Source organism: Pinus tabuliformis, chromosome 2_1 (assembly GCF_031772625.1).
Source record: "Pinus tabuliformis cultivar Carrire ecotype Pingquan chromosome 2_1, CPIR1, whole genome shotgun sequence".
NCBI lineage: Eukaryota > Viridiplantae > Streptophyta > Pinopsida > Pinales > Pinaceae > Pinus > Pinus tabuliformis.
The window spans coordinates 868,038,137-868,058,990 of NC_142299.1; the positions used below are offsets into that span (position 1 = coordinate 868,038,137).

The following is a 20,854-nucleotide window of genomic DNA, read 5'->3' on the forward strand; positions in this document are numbered from 1 at the left end:
ATGCAAACTGATACAAGTACAAAGATAATCATGAACACCAAACCTAGTTACTTTTCAACAATCACATCATTGCCACATCATATCCATGTCAGTTCCACTTTGTCTCGATATCAGTGCCACATCATCTCCGCATCAACACCGCATAAGCATTTGCCACATCAGGGCTCTTATCAGGCTTGGAAGTTTCGGGAAGAATCGTTGAAAGCCTTGCCTTATTCTCTCAACACTTGAAGACTGACATGTTTCGCTATATTGTCATCAAGTAATGACAAAGTGCCGCTTCAGCAACAAATGGGGTTTCAGGTTTCGTTAGTATCAGGGGCTCAACCTAATACAAAAAGCCATGTCTCCTTGTTACTTGACACCCAACTTTTGATCGAGAAACTCCTATTGACGAGAATGTTCCCATCGACTGACGGACATGTTGGCTCCCATTAGTGCTAAGAGTTCATAGGTTTCAATCTCAATCGTTGCCCGATCCCCAGATATGTCAATCCTCAAAGCATGATATCCGTCACTTAACACCGACCATTCGTATTCGTTAATTGATGGGAAATGTGTGTTCTGTTAGTGTTGAGGCTGCATGACATTGTGCACGTCACATTCGCCCAAATGCCGACATCTGATCTCACGATGACCTGGTCTGTCTCTTGACAGTTTCCAAACTTCTAGTTAACCTACATAAGTGCAGGTTCTGTCAGTATCAAGGATTTTGTGAGGGTGGTGAAATACTTGACCCCTGGTACCTGATGACCCAATATCCTGATATTGGTAGCCCAGGTGACCGAAACTCCTTCCGACTAGATCTTGGTCATGGCTCCTATATTGGTCATGTGGCCAGGGGCTGTGGCCAAGAGTTCCAACCCCAAATTTCTCCTCGGCCCGAAAGAGAAAAGATCAATCGCCAACTTTCCAAGGGGTGATCCGATGCCTGATATGCTGCCGTGCCAACATACTACTATCAATTAATGGAACCCGATCTTTGTCTATTGGCATCCATTTCAGGTCCTGTTAGTATCACCAGGTTAAGCCCAATATGAGGCCCAAACCTCCTGGTAGGCTGACAACCGACAGCCAACCTCCCTACATTCAACATCCACATTACCTGCCACCTCAGCTGCCATCTGGCTGCCAACTTAATGCTGCTGCATGCTCTGATACCGATCTGTAAGGTACCCCACAGCTAATCAGGCGTTAGGGGGCTGGGTACCTTACAAATGTTACTAAGGATATGGCCATGCCCTTTGCCATAGCATACCCATAGAACTGAAGGGAAAGAGATTAGATTACAAATAGATTAAAATACAAAATTTCAGATGATGCTCCTGCATCATTAAGCTGTTTCTTTTATTTTATTATTTTTTCTGTTGTTATCACTTTTGTGTTACTGCTTCTTCCTTTTCTTTTCATTGTAGATTTCTTTCTTCTACTATAAGTCTATATGCTGAAATCTACTCATTTATTCCTTCCAATTTTGGCACCAGCTACTTCGCTTTTCTATAGCATGGCATATTTTGCTTTTTCGTACATGGCTTTGTACCTTGAATTTAACTACTACCACTGTTTCAGAAATAGGTGAATAGATCATGCTATCACCTACTGAATTCTGCCTTGCTTGTTTATTCCTGTTTCAGACTCTTCTCTTTCCACAATGTGGTCCCCTCTTAGTATTTTGTTGGTTAATAAATTTATTTCCATCTTATACTGCAATTTGTATACTCAAACAAGGAAAGAGATACAGGTGAAGAAAATAATTTTTTTGTTTTCTACGCTGATCATTGTTTCTATTTAAATGTAAACCTAATAAGTTGCATGTGGCTTATGTTTTGACAGGTTATTTATGCAGAAGATCTAAAAGATGTCTCTCTTCTTAATGCAGTTGTGAAGGTATTCGCTAGTCTCAAACATTTGTGTTGTCTTTATACAGCTAAGGTTGTGTTTGGTAAGGATTACCATAGTTTAAAATACTCAGATTGCAAGGTCTTGCTTGCTGTTGCTACATTTCTTTCAGTTTTCCCTTGTATATACTTCTCTAAATTGCAAGCTCTTTCTCGACACCACTACACTTGACTTGCTATCTGTTGCCGTAGTATAACTTTGCCTTCTATTACTCCCACCATTGTGATTTTATTAGCATGAAGCTTTGAACATCTAGAGCTCCATTTCTTGACACTGTCTTGTTTAAATGTTCCTAGTCACCTGACAGTAATGTCAGAGTGTTGGTCCTTCTTAGAAACCATCCCAGGGATGGATTATGTTGGCTTATTGGTTAATATTGATAAGTATATAACTATGTGAAATCTATGAGCATTTTAAAGAAGAACCATGCAACTAGACAAGAATGTTTGATCCCTAACAATTGCTGAACTTATAGATAAATTCATTAGCCACCAAAACCTTAGGAGATGTTGATCACTAGTATAGTAGCAATAAATTTTACTGTATTTGTAAACAACCAAGAGTGGTAAATGGGTCTGCTAAGCACACATGTTGGATATGACAATAGGAGATGCATGGGTCTGATATGCAGATATTGTCAACACAATGGTAGTAGAGTGCATAATGTATCTCCATTCTATGTCAAAAAGTCATATGATGCAGAGTCATATGTGAATGATGAAAATCAGTGACTAGATTTAGAGTGCACTTGTTTAATGACAGGAGAGTTGGTATAAAATCTGTGCCCAAAGTCCATAAAGGTAATACGTCCAAACATACAAATTGTAGCAGTGTTGCACATATCGCGATAATATCGGAATTATCGCGATATTATCGCCAAAATGCTCATCGCTGATATTATCGCTGCAATATATCGCGATAATTTGGGTAATTATTGCGATAATTTCAAAATTATCACCCTGTTTGTCAATTTCAACTTATTACCATTTAATCAAACAAGGAGAAATCTATTGTTTTCATTTCCCAAGATTCATCTCATGAGATACATACCCTAATAGTTAATGGTAATATTAAATTCTTAAAGTAAAATGATGAAAATGAAAGACAAAGGAATATGTCACTTATTTTCCTTTATCTTTCATTTTCATCTTTTGACTTAAATTTTTAACATTACCATTAATTGACTTGTGATCAATGTTGCACTAATCGTTATTGGGATAATTTCGGTGCGGGGAAAAAATCGGTAATAATAGGGATGATCCAAATCCAAGTGATGATCAAATGAAATGATCTTCACTTCAATATATATCCTCCCTAAGGGGTTCGATTTGCCTAATGAGGCCTAATAATGCCCCAGATAATAAAATAATGTGCCAAAACAACATTCCTTAGTGACAAGCCCACCAAGAGAGCTCCATAATACAAAAATAAGCCTCTCAAGAGGGAAAATAATAGTTACAATAGGTCGAAGGGCCATTGAAGAGGCCTAATGGAGTCCAATGTGTGCCAAGATGAATGAATGAGCTCCAAACATAGTGATCAAGGGGTTGACCCCTTGATATCCAAGCAAACAACCTGTGGTGTCCCTAAGTGGCTATGGGGGCACAAAACATCCTCATGGGTCTCCAAATGGATCGAACAAGCCTGTATGCCATCCATAAGGGCTAGAAGAATGGTGCAAGCCCTCCCATTGTATCCCACAGTGAGACACATCCTTATTTGGGCCTTGGATCAACTGCCAAGTGTGTGGTGCAAGATTGGAGCCGACTAGGCAAGGTGGTCCATGTGCATCATCATTGTCCAAAAGGTGGAACACGAGTAAGCAATAGGTGGAATTGAAGGATCCCATGAGGTGGCAATCTGCTCTCTACTATGGCGGAGACCCGTGGCTCTCAACACTCACCCTACAAATGCCAATATGACCCTCTGGAGGGCTTGGACCTCGTATGGGGAGACCAAACCCAAGATGGGGACCCACCTGCAATCTTGTATAAGATCTAATGCGTCCCCTCACCTTACAGTACAACAGATCATTAGTGCAATTGAGTAACTGAGCTTACAAATCGCGGAACCAAGTGGACACTTCAAGGTGGCATGCCCTTCCATAGTGGGCTTTAGAACATACAGGTGTCTCCAAGTTCAAGAGGAAGGTTAACCAAGGACCCTATTAAGTGGTTTCAACCTCTAAGGGGTTGACATGTCTATTGTACATCTATCATATGACAGGTGGCATGTGATATAACAGTGGAACATAATGGGGTATCAGGGGAAGGCTCCAAGCCACATGCCACATTACAAGGGTAGCCATAATAAGGGAAGCCCACTCTTGGGTGTATGAATGTAGGAGGGATCAATCGTGGTACATGAGCTACCCCGACCTTTGTTTTTCCACTCTTCTTCATATGCCTTTTGCCCTTTATTTCTTTTTCTTTTGTAACTTGCTCGGGGCTTCAGGGGATGAGAGCATGATGTGTAGGATATAGCAGTGAATACCTCCTTAAGGTGGGGCAGTTCATCGCTCACCAGGAGTTGCGACAATCATGGGTTCCTAAATGATGTAGGGGGCCAATGTGAGGGGCCCTAGGAACCAGCGTGATGGCCATAATGAGAGGGCTAGAGCTCATGTTTGACTTTTTCCCATGTGGTAAATGTGTATGTCTTGACTATCTTTTGCATTTTATGGTACATTTCCTCTTTAGAGTGGCCAAATTATGCTTTTTTCTTATTTTGTTAGCTGCATTAACCTCTGGGGCATCGTTCCAAACCCGACCCAAGGTGTGGACAATGGGAAGGGGATGGTAACTCCTTATGGACCCAATGGAAAAATGTTGACCCAGATGGGAAATATGGTGAATGGGGTTATAATGAGTGGCGGGGGGTGATGTATGTGGTGTCGAGAAGCGGGACCACGCAACCAAAATCAAGGTTTCCCATGTAGTGCCACCCCTAAAGCTAATAGCCAATAAAGGAGATCCCACGGGACTAGGATACAAGGCTAACCATCAAATTGGACAGAGGAGACAAGAGTACAAACCAAGCCCACTCTTTCTGCCGAATCCCCCCACCAATCCATGCCCAAAAGTGTCCATGATAAGTAAACAAAAATACCCAACTACACAATGAAAAGCCATACCTTCGGGGTTGGAAGGCCCACCTTCAAACATATGATCATAACAGATGGGCGAGGGAGCATATGGCTAGCTTAGGTGGTGGAGATAGTGGCACATCAAGCTATCTGGTGGCTGCAAGGGGCTGCTAGTTGTTGACTGAGGGCCATTTAGGAGAAGAAGTTTCTCCTATGGATACCATCCACGGATGGAGGTTAATAGGTACCGAATTGGGTGCATAATAGGACGAAGGTACAAAACAGGGTGCAAAACAGACCAAAGGTACAGAACAAGGTGCATAATTGAGGTAACAATTGCAGGTTGTAGTTATTTGATGAAAGTTCAGGAAGGAATTGTTGGAAGGCTTGCCTTGGTACTTGGCGAAGGACTTGGTGTAGGGTTTGGGTCTTTGTGTCTCAATTGAAGCAAATTCTAAGAAGAGAAGAGTTTCTGGGTTTTCCCCTTGGAGGGGTTTTTCCCTGGCTTGGAGCCTAATTTTTGTGTCTTCAGTTGTTGTTTCGTCCTTGATATTTGTTTGATGAAAAGATCTATCTAAAGAACACAAGAAGAATAACGAAGTTCACAAGCAAATATTAAGGTTAAGGAAAATAAGATTTAAATAAGCTGCCACTTTACAGTTTCCAACCAAAAGCAACATCTTTGCATTGCTTTTTCCAATGCGCATCCAAGATGGGTTGAGTTTGACTTGGTTGGGAGGCAGTGGCACTAGCAGAGGCAAAGGTGGAAGAAGGTGTGAAATAGCTCTTAATGTTCATCCTCTTTTTACCTTTGGCTTGAGAGTGAGACCCAAGAGGGGAGGAACATAATGAAAGGGGTCATGGAGATTGGTGGAAGGGATAGAGAAGGATTTTTCAAGGTCAAAATCATCAAACCCACTTGCTTCTCTCCTAGCCATAACTTCTGCAAGTTCCTTCTTCCTTGCAATTTCTTCTTGTATAGCCTTTTCCCTAGCCTTTGCCTCCTGAAACTTCTCAAACTTTTCAAGATATTCTTTCCTAATAGGTCCTATCATTTTTAATTGGTGGATCACAGGGGGTTACTTGGCCTCTTATACCAACCAAGGGTTGTTTGAACCTAAAAATACCCATTGGGTGCTTGCAATATTTGCACAACATTTTGCCATCAACAACATCACAGTAAACCCATGCAACATCTTTCGCTTTTGGGGCCATGGTGGATGATGAAATTTTAGATTTGAAAGTTAAGAGATGTGCAAATAAAAAAGAAAAATACAAAACCTATGAATCATGATCAACTACTAGTCTACTGCAGAGGCTGTATTTTAACTTGAAAGTTGAAATAGGGGAAAAAGAAAAATCTAAAAACAGGGACAACAATGAAATCTGGAAATTTTTAAGGGAAAAATCATACCTGGAAATGAAAACTAGTTGACAAATCCTCCTCCCAAAGATGCCAGTTCCACTAGACAGCTCCAAACTCGCTCCAAGATGACATGGGCCTCCAAACTTGCTGCTGTTGCTTCAAAACTTAATGCTGTTGCAGCACTGTCCAAACTCTCTTATGCTCACAAACACTAGAAATGAAATGTGTGAGGCATATAGGAGCTTGGACATCCTTTTATAAGCTCAGGGGGATAGATTTGGGAGAAACCTGCCCATGGCTTGCAAAAAACCACCCCCCAAAACCAACCGCGGGCCCCATCAGCATGCCCAGCTGCACTGCACCCGAATTGGCCGGTTTTCGACATAATCAGCCAGTCAGGACTGGTTAGGTACCAAACCAGTCTTGACTGGCCTGTGAATTGGGTTTAAAGGGGTGGTTCGATATTTAAGTTAGTCAACCGGCTGGTTTGGCCAATTTCAGGTTTTTAAAACTATGATCACTACATAATTAATGTAACTTTATTACACAAAATGACATTCTAACAAGATACACTAATAAAGCTCCTAAACATTTTCGGATATGACCATTATACAGTATTTTAGCTGACTGATCTTGTTGTTTGCAAACTTTTTCTTTGGGATTCTGAAGTTATTCCCAAAGTCAACTTTTATATTTCTTTTATTTTTTTGAAACGTGCTTCTATTTTATATATTGAATAGTATTGTGTTAATTTAAAGCATTGATCCATGAGTTTACATTTTTCGTACTTTCTCAAAACATTCGTAGTAGTTGTAGCCACTGCTTCCAGTTGGTCATGTAGTATTTAAATTTCAATATTGTTTTCTTGAATTTGTGATTGACTGAATCTCCTTTTCATATGTAATAAGCACAAGAGGCTATTATACAGACAACAGAAGATGTGTATAAAAATATATATTTAATAATGATTGAATTATGTTTTACAGTATTTTTTAATTGTATATCAATATATATGTAAATGCATTGATAGTTCAAGGGTGAAAAGGCATAATGAAGGGATATAAATTTTAATGATTGAATTATGTTTTACAATACCTCTTAATGGTATATCAGTATATATATAAATGCATTGACGGGTCAAGGTGAAAATGAATAATGAAGGGATATAATACAATTGTATATTATTATTATTGTACTACATTACACTTCTTATATAGCTTATGTTCATTACATCAACCTTGCCCCTAATTTTAACCTCCTTTTATTTTCAGATGCAGATTTATTTTTCACTATGCCACACGCAACAATTTAACTATGCTATATTAATCTGGGAAGTATGCTGTTTGATATTCAATGTTATTTATAAACTTTTCCTCTGTGTAGGTTTATTGCACTCATACTGAACCAGATTATTCCCTTCCTTGGCAAAAGCAAAGGCAGTATACGAGCACAGGCAGGCAAGCATTATATCGCTGGACTTGTGGGATTGGCTTAGAGTACATGGCTTATTTTTAATCATTCGAAGTTAGTATGTGACCATATAATTTTTTTCTTATTTTCCTTCGTCTTTCAAGATGCTTCATATGCAGTTGACTTTGAACAAAGGTCTTTCTATGGGACTTGAAAGCTGGTTCCCGTGGGATTACTGCAGTAGTACACAAACGAAAGCTTTTCATTAAATAAACCTTTAGAGCTTTTACCGTAGTGTGAAAATATTTGGTGTTATTATGCCCTGCTTCAGACTGCTGATTCTAGGTTTATACCTCCAATAATTTTCCTCTTTAAGTTGAGCTTGAAGTAGGCTCTTGGCTTCCTTATCTAGGACATAATTTTTCATAAAGGCTGTGTCTTCAGTTCCTTTGAATCTCTTCCAATCTACTGGACCAGTAGTTTTTCTGAACTCTAGGATCTGTGACATATTTTTAACCCAATCCTTGCATGCTGTTATTGGTATTTGTATTCTGTTTTGCCAAAGCTGAAATACTGAACCAAAGCTTTGAATGAGTAGAAGTCCAATAAAATTGTACCAGCTGGGCAATTTCTTTATACCGATCAGGATTATGGAGGGCCTTTGTCTAATATGATTGTGGGCTAGTCCACTCTTACATTGTATTGCTACTATTGATTATTCACCATTTCATTAATGATTCTTTCTGATGTCAATCCCTGATAATCTGATATCACATAGCTACTTTGTTGAAATTCTATAGCATGTGCAATAGAATACAATTATCTGATCTGATAATTACTTCCTAATGATTTCCAAACAATATTTTGTATGCCACTGATATCATTGAATAATTACACAGAAAATCTAGATTGTAAATGCAGTGTAAACAATAAAGATCATAAAGAGACAACCATGCACAATAGACACAATATATTTACCTTGGGAGAAAACCCAACAATCTTTTCTCGAGGAGAAATTGTCTTTCAGTCAGGTTTACAAATCAGAAATTTGTCTAAAAATCTGTGCCAATAATACAAGTCAAATACCAGTCAAACCTGGTCAAACTTCTTTAGAGTCAGTGCTGGTCAAACAGACAAAAATTCAACTCTACAATCAAATTTTGGCCTGGTCAAACTCAACCCTGCGTTCAAACCACACGTGCGGCTTGCAGTCAACTCATGCATGAGGATTTGTATGGACTGTGGTCAAACTCAGTCAAACAACTGTAGTCAAACTCGGTCAAAGCTTGTTCAAACAACCACAGTCAACGCTGGTAAAAGCTCAGTCAAACTTAAGCTAATGCAGCTTGGTCAAAGCTTGTCCATCTTCACATGTGCGGCCTCCAAGAGAGATAGAAATGATAAAGATGATCTCCAACAACAGATTTCTCCTTAGCCGAATTTTTCCTCCACTAGAAAAGGTCAATGAGCTTGCTATGTTGATAATTTGTATCTCACATGTTTGTATATTTATATAGAGCTCTAATGTTGAGTGGGTACCCATCAAGGTGGCCCTTCATTGTTGAGAATTCAATAGGAAATGTATATGTTAATTCTCTTAATTTGATAATTGCTTGTGTTAGATTTTACTTATTAGCTTTGATCTTTCTTATTTCAATGTGCAATACATCAAAAAACTATCAAAACCATAAGAACAATGACACAGTATGTAGGCTACAAGCCAGGGCCAAAACCCCTCCTCTTGAGGGGAAAACCTGAAAAATCTCTTCTTATCTTTCAGATCTTTCAATTGACGAATACCATGACCTAGACTCAGACAAATACCCTCCAAGATCAAGTCTTTCTCGGCCTCCTGCTGCAATATCTTCGACCTCCCAATAAATCCGAAATTCTGCCCCCAACAACTGCGGCTGCTTCTCTAGGAGACTTTGATCTCCCTCTAACTGCTCTTCCCTTGACCTCACCTGCCTTGATTTGAGTCTTAGGGCTAGTAGGAAACCCCAAGAGACCTTCGCTTGTCTTCTTGCTCTTCTTTCTTCAAAATCAAACCTTAGACTTGCCAAGTGTAGAAACCCTAACTTCGCATTCCCAGAAGAAAGTAGAGAGACGCAAAACACTTTTTTGTCCTTCTTCGCACTTCCTTGTTCATCCTTCAACTACTTCCTTCTTCGTATGAGAGATGAGTGAGTGAATGATCCAAATGGAGGACGAGTTCCTCTTATATATAGGCTTCCTTCAAGGGTGGACGTGGCTCTTCATGTAGGCCGACTTGATCTTGGAGGTAATTTGACATTTTCAAGACAAATTAATCTTTCTTTTACAATTTACAATGTGCCCATAGGGTCTTCTGTATATGACAATGACTTTTATATCTAGGACAAACCCTAGAAGCACTCAATGGGTGCTTGACCTATAAAATAAAAGAACTTGAGCATGAAACACATGCTCCAATAATAATAATTTCTTTTTCATTTTATATATACAAGAATATATTTCATACTAATGAAGACCGAACCTAGCTACACATTTTTCAACACTCCCTCTTAACTAGGGAGGTATTCATAGGAGGTACATGGTCATTCTCAATCTGAAGAGATCTCATAAGAAGAGTCGGATTGGTAACCCATCTGTCTAACATCATAATAACCAACATTGTCATATAGCAAGGTCTTGACTAACAACTCTATCTCTTCACAAGATCAGAGCACAATGATGGCGAGATCAATGATGTGTAGACACCATCATCATTCTCTCTAAGGTACATACCCCACCTAGGTGTTCCCAAAGTACGACCTCTTGTTGGACTATCTTATCTTGGGTAGCTAATCCTCAAAGAATATCGGTCCACGAGTACTCTTGTCTTGAATGCCCTACCACATTCTCAAAGAGTATCGAATGCTAGATGGTTACCCAACCCTCCATTCTTTCTTCCCAAGTGAAGACAAGAATGCCGTGTCTATCCCTCCCTCTCAATCCGGGAGGACAAATCTACCAAACCAAGCTTGTCCCTTAAGTATACAAACTTCTTGTTTGGAAGGGATTTTGCCAATATGTCAGCTACCTGCTCATTAGTGGAGATATACTGTAGCTGTACCACACCATTTTGTACTAGCTCTCGTATATAGTGATACTTGTTGTTGATATGCTTTGTCTTCCCATGAAACACTGGGTCCTCAGACAAATGAATACAACTGGTTTTTTCACAACGTATCACTGTAGGGTTCATCTGTCCTTCGATTAAGTCAGACAACAACTTCCTTAACCAAACTGCTTCCCGGCTAACTTCACATGCTGCAACATACTATGCCTGTGCACTACTCAAAGCAACACTTTTGTTTTCTGCTCATCCATGAGACCATAAATGATCCCAAATTAAAACATCCTCCTGTAGCGCTTCTTCCATCTTGTTCACTGCCTCCCCAGTCAGAATCTATATAACCAGTCAATTGAACATCATTCCTTCTATCATATTTCAGGTAGTAGTTGATGGTTCCCCGCAGATATCTTAGGATATGTTTTGCTGCTATCCAATGATCATGTTTCGGCTCCACTTGGAATTGACTAAGTATATTTACTGCAAAACATATGTCTGGACGAGTATTCACCAAGTACATTAATGAGCCAATCAATTGTCTATATCTGGAAGGATCCACAGGGCTTGATTCAGAACTCCTTAGTCTTTTCAAGTTTTGTGATCATCGGAGTGGTCATCTCTTTACAATCCATCATGTTGAACTTCTTCAGAATCTCGATCACGTACTTTCCTTGACCTAAATAGACTTCATTAGGTTCCTGCCAGATTTCTAGTCCCAGATAGTAATGCGTCAGCCCCAGATCCTTCATATCAAATTCCACTGCCAAGTGCTTCTTACATTCTTCAATTCGACCTTCTACACCTGTCAAGAGAAGATAATCTACATACAGAATAATGATTACAATTTCATTGTTTATAGCCTTAATATAGAGGTTTGAGTTAGCAGAACTTTTTGTGAAGCTTAGTCTTTTTAGATATGCATCCATTCTAGCATACCATGCCCTTGGTGCTTGCTTGACACCATATAATGATTTCTTTAATCTGCAAACATATGCCCTTCTATCTTTGATTTCGAATCCCAAGGGTTGTTTTATGTAGACTTCTTCATCTATTGTGCCATTCAGAAATGCAACCTTGACATCCATTTGGTGCACCGCTATCAATTACAACCTATCAGAAATGCAACCTTGACATCTATTGTGCCTTGATGCACCGCTATCAATTACCCAGATGTCTTCGTCTTGAAATGTCCCAGAGAGTGCAGAGAAGAGTCCTTCATCCTTTTCTATGATTGATTCCTTCTTTGAAGATAATATGAGACTCCATACCCTTTTGATGCTTTTCTTGAGATGGCTTGTAATCCTTTTGATGACCTTCTTCATTATAGAGGAGATCTTCATGATGCCCTTAGATAACCAAAGCACTGAAACCATGTTGAGAATTTAATAAGGCAATGTATATGTTAATTCTCTTAACTTGATAGCTGCTTGTGTTATCTTTTTACTTATTAGCTTTGATATATCTTATTTCAATGTGAAATACATCAAACAACTACCAAAACAGTGAGAACAATGACACAATATGTAGGCTACAACCCAGGGCCAAAACCCCTCCTTGAGGGGAAAACTCAAAAAATCTCTTCTTATCTTTCAGATCTTTAAATTGATGAATACCATGACCTAGACTCAAACAAATACTCTCCAAGATCAAGTCTGCCTCGACCTCCTGCTGCAATATCTTCGACCTCCTAGTAAATCCGAAATTCTGCCCCCAGCAACTGCTGCGGCTTCTCTAGGAGACTTCGATCTCCCTCTAATTGCTCTTCCCTTGACCTCACTTGCCTTGATTTGATTCTTTTTGCTAGTAGGAAACCCTTGGAGACCTTCACTTATCTTCTTACTCTTCTTGCTTCAAAATCGAACCTTAGACTTGCCCAACGCAAAAACCCTAACTTCACATTCCCAGAAGAAAGTAGAGAGACGCAAAACACTTCGACTTTTCTTGTCCTTCTTTCCACTTCCTTGTTCGTCCTTCTACTGCTTCCTTCTTTGTATGAGAGATGAGTGAGTGAATGATCCAAATGGAGGATGAGTTCCTCTTATGTATAGGCTTCCTTCAATGGTGGACGTGGCTCTTCATGTAGGCCGACTTGATCTTGGAGGTAATTTGACATTTTCCAAACAAAATAATTCTTCTTTTACAATTTACAATGTGCCCATAGGGTCTTCCATGTTGAAGAATCTAGGGCATGGAGTAGTTAATGAGTATCTTCTTTGCATGATAACTATTTGTGAGGCATTTTATCTTTAGATTATTAGCACAATCTTTTCTTGATATCATTAGTGTGTGTATTTCTTATTTCATCAAATAACTATCACAACGAAGAGACAAGAACTTAAGAAATTGGCATTCTTGCAGGGCCAAAACCTCTCCCTCTTGGAGAGGAAAGCCTGCACAAAATTCTTCTTATAGAGATTCTTATTGACGAACACCAAGACCACTACCCTTGACTTACTATGTCACTCCAAGACCAAGACACCAATCCTCTGCTTTGTCACTGTAGAGATCATCACTGCTGCTATATTACTGTTCCTTCAATGAGATCTTCATAATGTCAACTAGTTCACTGTTGTTGCTCCATTGCTGAGATTCTCCTTATCTTCTTCAAAATCATGAAAATCATAATTGTAACTGCGACAGAGATTTATTATAACTGCGTTCAATGTGATTGCGTTCAATATATTACATAGCTACACTGAGACTTGTGACTGAGATGTGACGCGACTGCGTTCAGTATAGGACTGCGTTTTGTATGCCAAGGATATATCTCACATGATTGTGTTTGTATTCACAAGATTGTGTTTTGTATGTTATACAACTACTCGAGACTATATTACGTGATCCTTCTTCGTCATAGGTGTGTCGAGAGTATGGTACTTAGATTGTTACCATCGAGACAGAGTATCCATCGAAACAGAGCATCCATCGAGATAGTGATAGCATTGAGATAGGAGTGTCGAGGTAGTTTTTGTGTGAAGATCGTATAGGGATGCCGAGATAGAGTGTCCACCTCTGCCACTAAAACAAAGTACCCTCCGAGATCATATACCGAAATTCTGTCACTGTTTTGTATCACCGAGATCATATGTCAAGTATGTCACTGTTTTGTATCACCGAGATACTATCCCGAAGTTTCAAAGTGATCCAAGGTTCTGTGTCTTCGTTGATCACTCTTAGCTGCGTATATATATAGTTATTTGACCATGTATGCAAGCCGACATGAGCCAGTGAACTATTGTGTCCTTTTGTTGAGCCAACATGTCATCTATATATACTTTGAAGCTGAATTGACTGTCTTTCTCATCGTTTTCGCTGGCAGACTTCTTCTTTGGAGGATGGTGCTTGTCTTGGAGGGCTGCTTGACACTAGGTTGACTCATGTACATTACATAAATGCTCAAGAAGAGCTCTTTAACATGATTTTGACTCTTTGACTTTCCTAGACCTATGGAATGAGCAAGAAGCTCATTCATATAATTTACAAAGAGAGTAAATTTTTTTTTTGACAAGTACAAAGATCAAAATTACATTTGACAAATACCGAACCTAGTTACACTTTTCTTCAACACTCCCTCTTAACTAGGGAGGTATTTACAATGGTACTTGGTTATTCTCAATCTGAAGAATTTCTCATAAGAAGAATCGGATTGATAATCCCATCTTTATAGCATCATATCTACTAGCATTGTCACAGTGCAAGGCCTTGACTAACAACTCCATCTCTCCACGAGACCATGAGCTACAATGTTGGCGAGACCAATGATTATAGACACCTTAATCATTGTCTCTCAAGGTACATACCCTCCTAGGGGTTCACTGAGTATGACCTTATAGGACTATTCTTATCTTGGTTTCCCAACCCTCAAAGAATATTGGTCCTCTTGCCTACTCTTATCTTGGATGCCCTACATATCCTCAAAGAGTATTGGATCCCAGATGATTACCCAACCCTCCATTCTTTCTTCCTAGGTGAAGACAAGAGTGTTGTGTCTATCATGTGTCTACATTTCCATTCATGGCCTTCACCTAGACTTACGGTTGTTAGTCCTAGTCTAGTGCGTGACACATGAAATAGAAAAACAACTGTCACTCCTTTGTAATCAGGGGTGATCTAATCCAAGCTCCCTCTTGATCAGAGACCTATCAGAGCTCCTTCTTAGCTAGGGACTCTTCTATACATCAACAACTTCTTCTTCATGGGTCCTTTAGTTGCTTGATCAACTTCTCTGCTTGATGTCATGAAAGTTAGTTGAGCTTCTTTCTTATAGGGCAACAATCATCGATCACTTTCCTCCTTAGTTCATCATGACATTCCTTTCTTCATGGAAAGTGGCCTTCTTCATATCTGGAACCTTCGTCATATGACTACTTCTTTCTCATCATGCTTCTTTCATTCATCACATGAATGCTAGTTGTACTTGTAAGTAGTACTGCATGAACTTAACCAGATATTATTCAAGAAATCAAATATATCATTAAATCAAATCGTACCTTACTAGGTGGCTCTTCATCATGACATCTTTCTGTAGGTATCAGCATCCTGCATTCACGTTGACACATCTCCCAAAGATATCCATTGTCAAGGGTCTACATCTTTTCCATCAGTCTTCATATATTTTTTGGGAGAATTTCTAGCTTCATCATGGTTGCATAGTTCATGATCTCTTCCTTCCTCACTCATTCCATTCTCAGGGGTTACTAATCAGAGTTCTTGTAATCGTAGTCAACCACCTCATACTTTATATGATAACATATTATGTTGATTTCATCTAGTGTGACTTATGATTTTTTGCATCTTTTTAGAGGAGGAGATCCTTTTTCTCTTGATCATGCCAAGCACAATCCTCTTCACATCGGCCAACAAATGAATTAAATGTAAGTCATGTTGGCTCACATAAGATGACACATCCCTTCGTTGGTTCATGTCGGCTAAATATGGAGACATAACAACTATAAATATCCAGCTAGGGTATCCACAAATCACAGGTGCAGAACTTGAACTTGTCTGAGATTTTCGGATGAGATTATAGTGTTTTAGGACAATGGACAAGGTACAAAAAACTCGGTTGCCTCTGCACCTTCGTGGGTAATCACAGAAGCAACATTACAGTCTCAACGTACTTGCGAAGAGGAGGACAATCTCTATCTCGGCCTTCTGATGATCACAGTCTTCAACGCAGTCATACAACACGCAGTCACTGTGTAATATAGTCTCGTCATACTTGTGATGGAGAGATACAATCCCAACACACTTGTAAAGAAAATTTACGTGACATCTCAGTCAAAGTCTCGGGATAGCTGTAATGAGAAGATTTCGGTGATCAAACAGAGACACTCTATCTCGACATTTTGAACGCAGTCATAATTGAACAGAGTCACAATGAATCTTAGTGATCCTTTCTCAGTGTAATTGTGATAAACAAATCTCATAGTAACACGCATTGGCACGGTTTGAATGAAGTCACGATCTTAATGAAAATATAGTTACATAATGCAGAGATGATCTCAATAAAGAAACAATGAAGATCTTAGTAAGTATGTGACAATGGAGGTGCAATAATGATCTCGTTGTTATAATGAATATCTCAGTGAAAATGCAGTGATGAGCAGCTCAATGAAGCAACAATGATGATGATGATCTCAGCAGCAACGAAGAAGAGGATTGGTGTCTTGGTCTTGGAGTGGCATAGTATGTCAAGGGTCATTGGTTTGGTATTCGTCGATTAGAATCTCTATAAGAAGAATTTTGTGCAGGTTTTCCTCTCCAAGGGGGAGAGGTTTTGGCCCTGGCAGAAAGCCAACAGTTTGTGTTCTTGTCCCTTTGTTATGGTAGCTATTTGATGAATTAAAGAAGACACACTAACATTAAAGAATATGCTAATAAGCTAAATGTTAAATACCTCACAAATAGTTATCATGCCAAGAAGAATCTCAGTAACTCCATGCCCTAGATTCTTCAACATGGTATCAAATCTATGGTTGCAGTCAAAGCAAGGGCATAAAAGAGACATTTCAAGGATCAAGTTTCTAGTAAGACATCAAAGCAAGCTGAAGGACATCAAGATCTGCATTAAAGAAACAAACCCTTATCTTGATCAAACTCTAGCAATCTACAATAACAGTCTACATTAGCAAGGGTTTTTGTCTATGCAATCAAGGAGACAACCTACAACAACAAGGACTTGTGTCTCCACATTCATCATCAAAAGGCCACCAAGACCCTAATCAAGATGTCTACAAAACAAGATAGCTTGAAGGATTTCAAAATGAAGATCACATCATCTTGGAGAAAGTTGAAAACCCTAGTAACAATCCTGATCTACAAAAGAAGGCAAAGCATATTGAAGAAGAAAAAGCATTATCATCATCTTACAAGTTATAAAAGCAAGATCATTTCCTTGCCCTAGAAGAAAATCATCGAAGGAAAGCAGAAGAGCATCCTCATAAAAAATGAGCAACCATTTCCATTGAAGAAAGGCTTTCCATCAAAGAGAAGATCATCCAAGAGGAAAACTCCAATACATCTTCTCCAACAAGCATCAAAGTGATCAAGTAGAAGAGTTCATCTTCACTTGTCAAGTAAGTATCTTTCATTTTTATAATCAAGTTTGGTTAATTGACTTCATGATTGCAAGGAGATCTATGGGTTGGATAGGTCATCAAAAGTCCTTGCATGAAATTAGGATAAAAGAAGTTAGTGAACATATCAAGAAAAATGTCTCCTTTGAATTCATGGGAAGGAACTCTTAAGGTCCTCTCATCCCTATGTAGCAAGAAAGGAGACATAAAAGAGATATATGAAATGCAGTGAAGAAGGTCATATCACTTAGACTTGGTTGAAGGTATCAAAGAATGAAGGAATATCTTCATGAGATCTCAATTGAGAGATCTGGGAAAGATGATAAGAAGACAATCATCATTGTTCTAATTGATAAGCAAGACAAAACAATGCTATGGAAAGATTGTGAAAAGAAGTTCATATCGCCGGAAAGATGGAGGAAGCTAAAGAAAAGGGCCAAGGAAAGAGGGAGCAACAAATCTCCACTATGATTAGATGGCCTCCCTCACAAAAAAAGGGTCCTATCATAAGCTTCTAAATCTTTAGATATGACCATGATATTAAGATGCATCATGGCATCATGAGAGCATTAGAAGCAAGAGCTCGTGGCATCACCATGGGAATCATGAAGGATAAAATCCATGATAGACAAACATGAAGGATATAGCTCTTGGGAACCTTAGTGGACATTGAAGGTGTTATCACTCGAAAAAAAAATATATATTTTAAATTCTGAACATCAATTTTTTTAATTATAAAGGTTTGGTGTCAGTCCCTTTGCAGGTTCCTGTGGATGAAAGTCCTGTTTTTCTTCTCTATCGAGATTGGGCTTTTAGGCTTATATTTCTCAAGATATGGACAAAATTGGTATTACTGGGTCAAATGGCACCCCTTACAGATGACAACTGGCAAATAAAATTGATCACCGCCAAGCAGAGAGTGAAATAGATCGTATGGATTGGATTGAGAAAATAATAGGAGTAATTGTTTCACTTCTGTGTTCTCAAATACCAGAGCGGAAGCTGCCTTGTAATCTAATGAGCAGTGGATATCAACGCACAGCCAGTGAGAGCAGCTCATTGAGGGCAGCAAATGGTCTGGAGTCCAAAACCAAAGACAATTCTCGGGCAATAAGGGATGTACTGGAGAATGTGTGATTTACCTTAATTGTGGTGGTTGTAGCAATGCTGGTTCTGGCATTTCTCATTTCTGGCACTGGTATCATTTGGAAAGATGAAAATGTGAAAGGTAAAAAGAGTGCGGAGGATATAACGAAATGTGCTTTTCCGCAAAAGCAATTACTTCTTGCAGCAATTGACATGGCGGATGCAGGCTCAAAATCAGGAGGTTATGTAGTATACTCAACTTGCTCAATTACGGTTGCAGAGAATGAGGCAGTTGTGAACTACGCACTTAGCAAGTGTGATTTAAAAGTTGTCCCATGTGGTTTGGACTTCGGTCAACACGGGTTTATACATTTTAGGGAGCACCGCTTTCACTCATCTTTGGAAAAGACAAGGCGTTTCTATCCGCATGTTCATAACATGGATGGCTTTTTTGTTGCAAAGCTGAAAAAGATGAGCAGCACCAAACCAGTTCCTAAAGCAACTGAAGCTGAAGACAACATTCCTAATACTGTTGATGATAAAGACGGTGAAATAAATGATGGAAATATTGTGACTGATCAAATTGAAATTTTAAAAACAGAAACTGCCCCGATCAGTGAAAGTTCCAAGACTAACATCTTCGTTGGGTCTACATTGGCTTAGCACTCGTCTCAGAGCACTGCTGCGGTGGATGTCTTGGCAGGGTTATGTGGTGCTTTTTCTTGTGAGCCAGTAGGTTCATGTGTCACTACCACTGGAGTCGATCGATCTGAAAGTCTTCAGGAGAAAGTTTTCTCCAGTTAACACAGGAAGAAAAATGCTGATACTGATCATACCTTAACATCTGAGGCTGTTGAAAATATTGAAATACAATATTCTTCTAAAGAAAATTGTGAGGAAATCAATTTGGATTGGACGGATGATGAAAAGGCTCTTTTTATTAGTGCTGTGACCATGTTTGGTAAGGATTTTAGAAGAATTTGCCATTATGTCCATTCTAAAACTGAAGTTCAGTGTAAGACATTCTTTAGCAAAGCTCGTAAACGACTTGGACTTGATGAGCTCATACCACATGAATCAAATATCTCAGCAAAAAGAAATCATGGAAGAAAGGACGATGAAACAGGGCTTGATAAGATCTGTGCATTATTGTGGGATACAGATACTTCTGCAAAGGTGGGTGAAAGTCCATATTCAAATGCTTCCAGTGAAGCTGGGCCAAACAGCAAAGCTGGCATTGTCTTAAATGATTTCTGTGAGGGTCATCATAGGAGTGAAGTTGAGGATAATCAGAAGGTTTCTCTGAAAAGAGAAACTGAACTAAAAGAAAGTGCTAACCTCTTGCAAAATGCCACAGAGATGACTTCTGGGAAGGCTCTGGCTTCACCAGATGCACAACATTTTTGGTTTAACGGGTCATTGATGAATAGGAGGGAAGGCCTTCATATGTGTTCATTGGCAGACACACAGCAGAAAAAAGACAATCCAAAGGTCTTACATGCAGATGTCTTATGGCCTGACAAAAGCATAAAAAGTCAAGTCATAGTTGAGTCTTATGATAAAACCAGGGACTTTGTTGGTGATAGTGTTGAAGCAGAAGATCATAAACCTTCTGAGGCAGTTATCTCTTGTTCAGGGAAAAAATCATTTATCAATGATTTGGAAAGATGTCATGGTATGGTCAAAAGGGAAGTGTTTATTGATGGCGAAGCTGAATCCAGAAAATATGAAGAGGCGGGGTCATTGATGGAGCCATTATCTCCAAAAGAGGATATTAAATTGCCTGGCAACGAAATGAGGGATAAAAACCCAAGACAATGAACTTCGTTTTAGCCTCTTATGTCAGGCAGCTATTGAAGCTCCAAGGATTCTTAATCTCTCAAACAGTGAACACTTTAGTGGACCTTATGGGGAGGATTTTGTCTTCATTGCCAATGATTGGCATACATCTCTTCTTCCTTGTTACTTGAAGACAGTCAGATTTTGGGTTGAAACTGTGTTTTTGGAATTACCCAGCAGTTTCGTAGCGCGCTACGAAACTGCTGAAGAGGATGCCTAACGCTCAGCAGTTTCGTAGTGCGCTACGAAACTGTTGAAGCTACATAATTTAAACTCAGTCAACCGATTTTGTGAGACTGAGGGAAAAGTTTTGAAAAAGGAATATCCTCAAAGGGTCATTTAAAGGTATCAACTTTCAGCCAGGGCAAGACAGGTAGACGAAACATATATTCGAACCCAATTCTAAACTTGTTGTTATAAAGTGATCACATTTACTAGTCCATGGTATGTCAGACAGCTTGGAGGAGGTTTTTATCTTCACACATGGCAAAGGTAGA

At 39.2% G+C, this 20,854-nt stretch overlaps 1 protein-coding gene across 1 annotated transcript in view; it reads left to right on the top strand.

The window, feature by feature from the left end:
* Positions 1-20,854, top strand: part of DEG2 (DEGP protease 2) — a 381,058-nt gene that overhangs the window by 89,568 nt on the left and 270,636 nt on the right. Inside the window, exons 3-4 of the mRNA XM_089401871.1 lie at positions 1,834-1,887; positions 7,734-7,807. Of these exons, the coding sequence (XP_089257997.1) occupies positions 1,834-1,887; positions 7,734-7,807 (128 nt within the window). The remainder of the gene's footprint in view (positions 1-1,833; positions 1,888-7,733; positions 7,808-20,854) is intronic.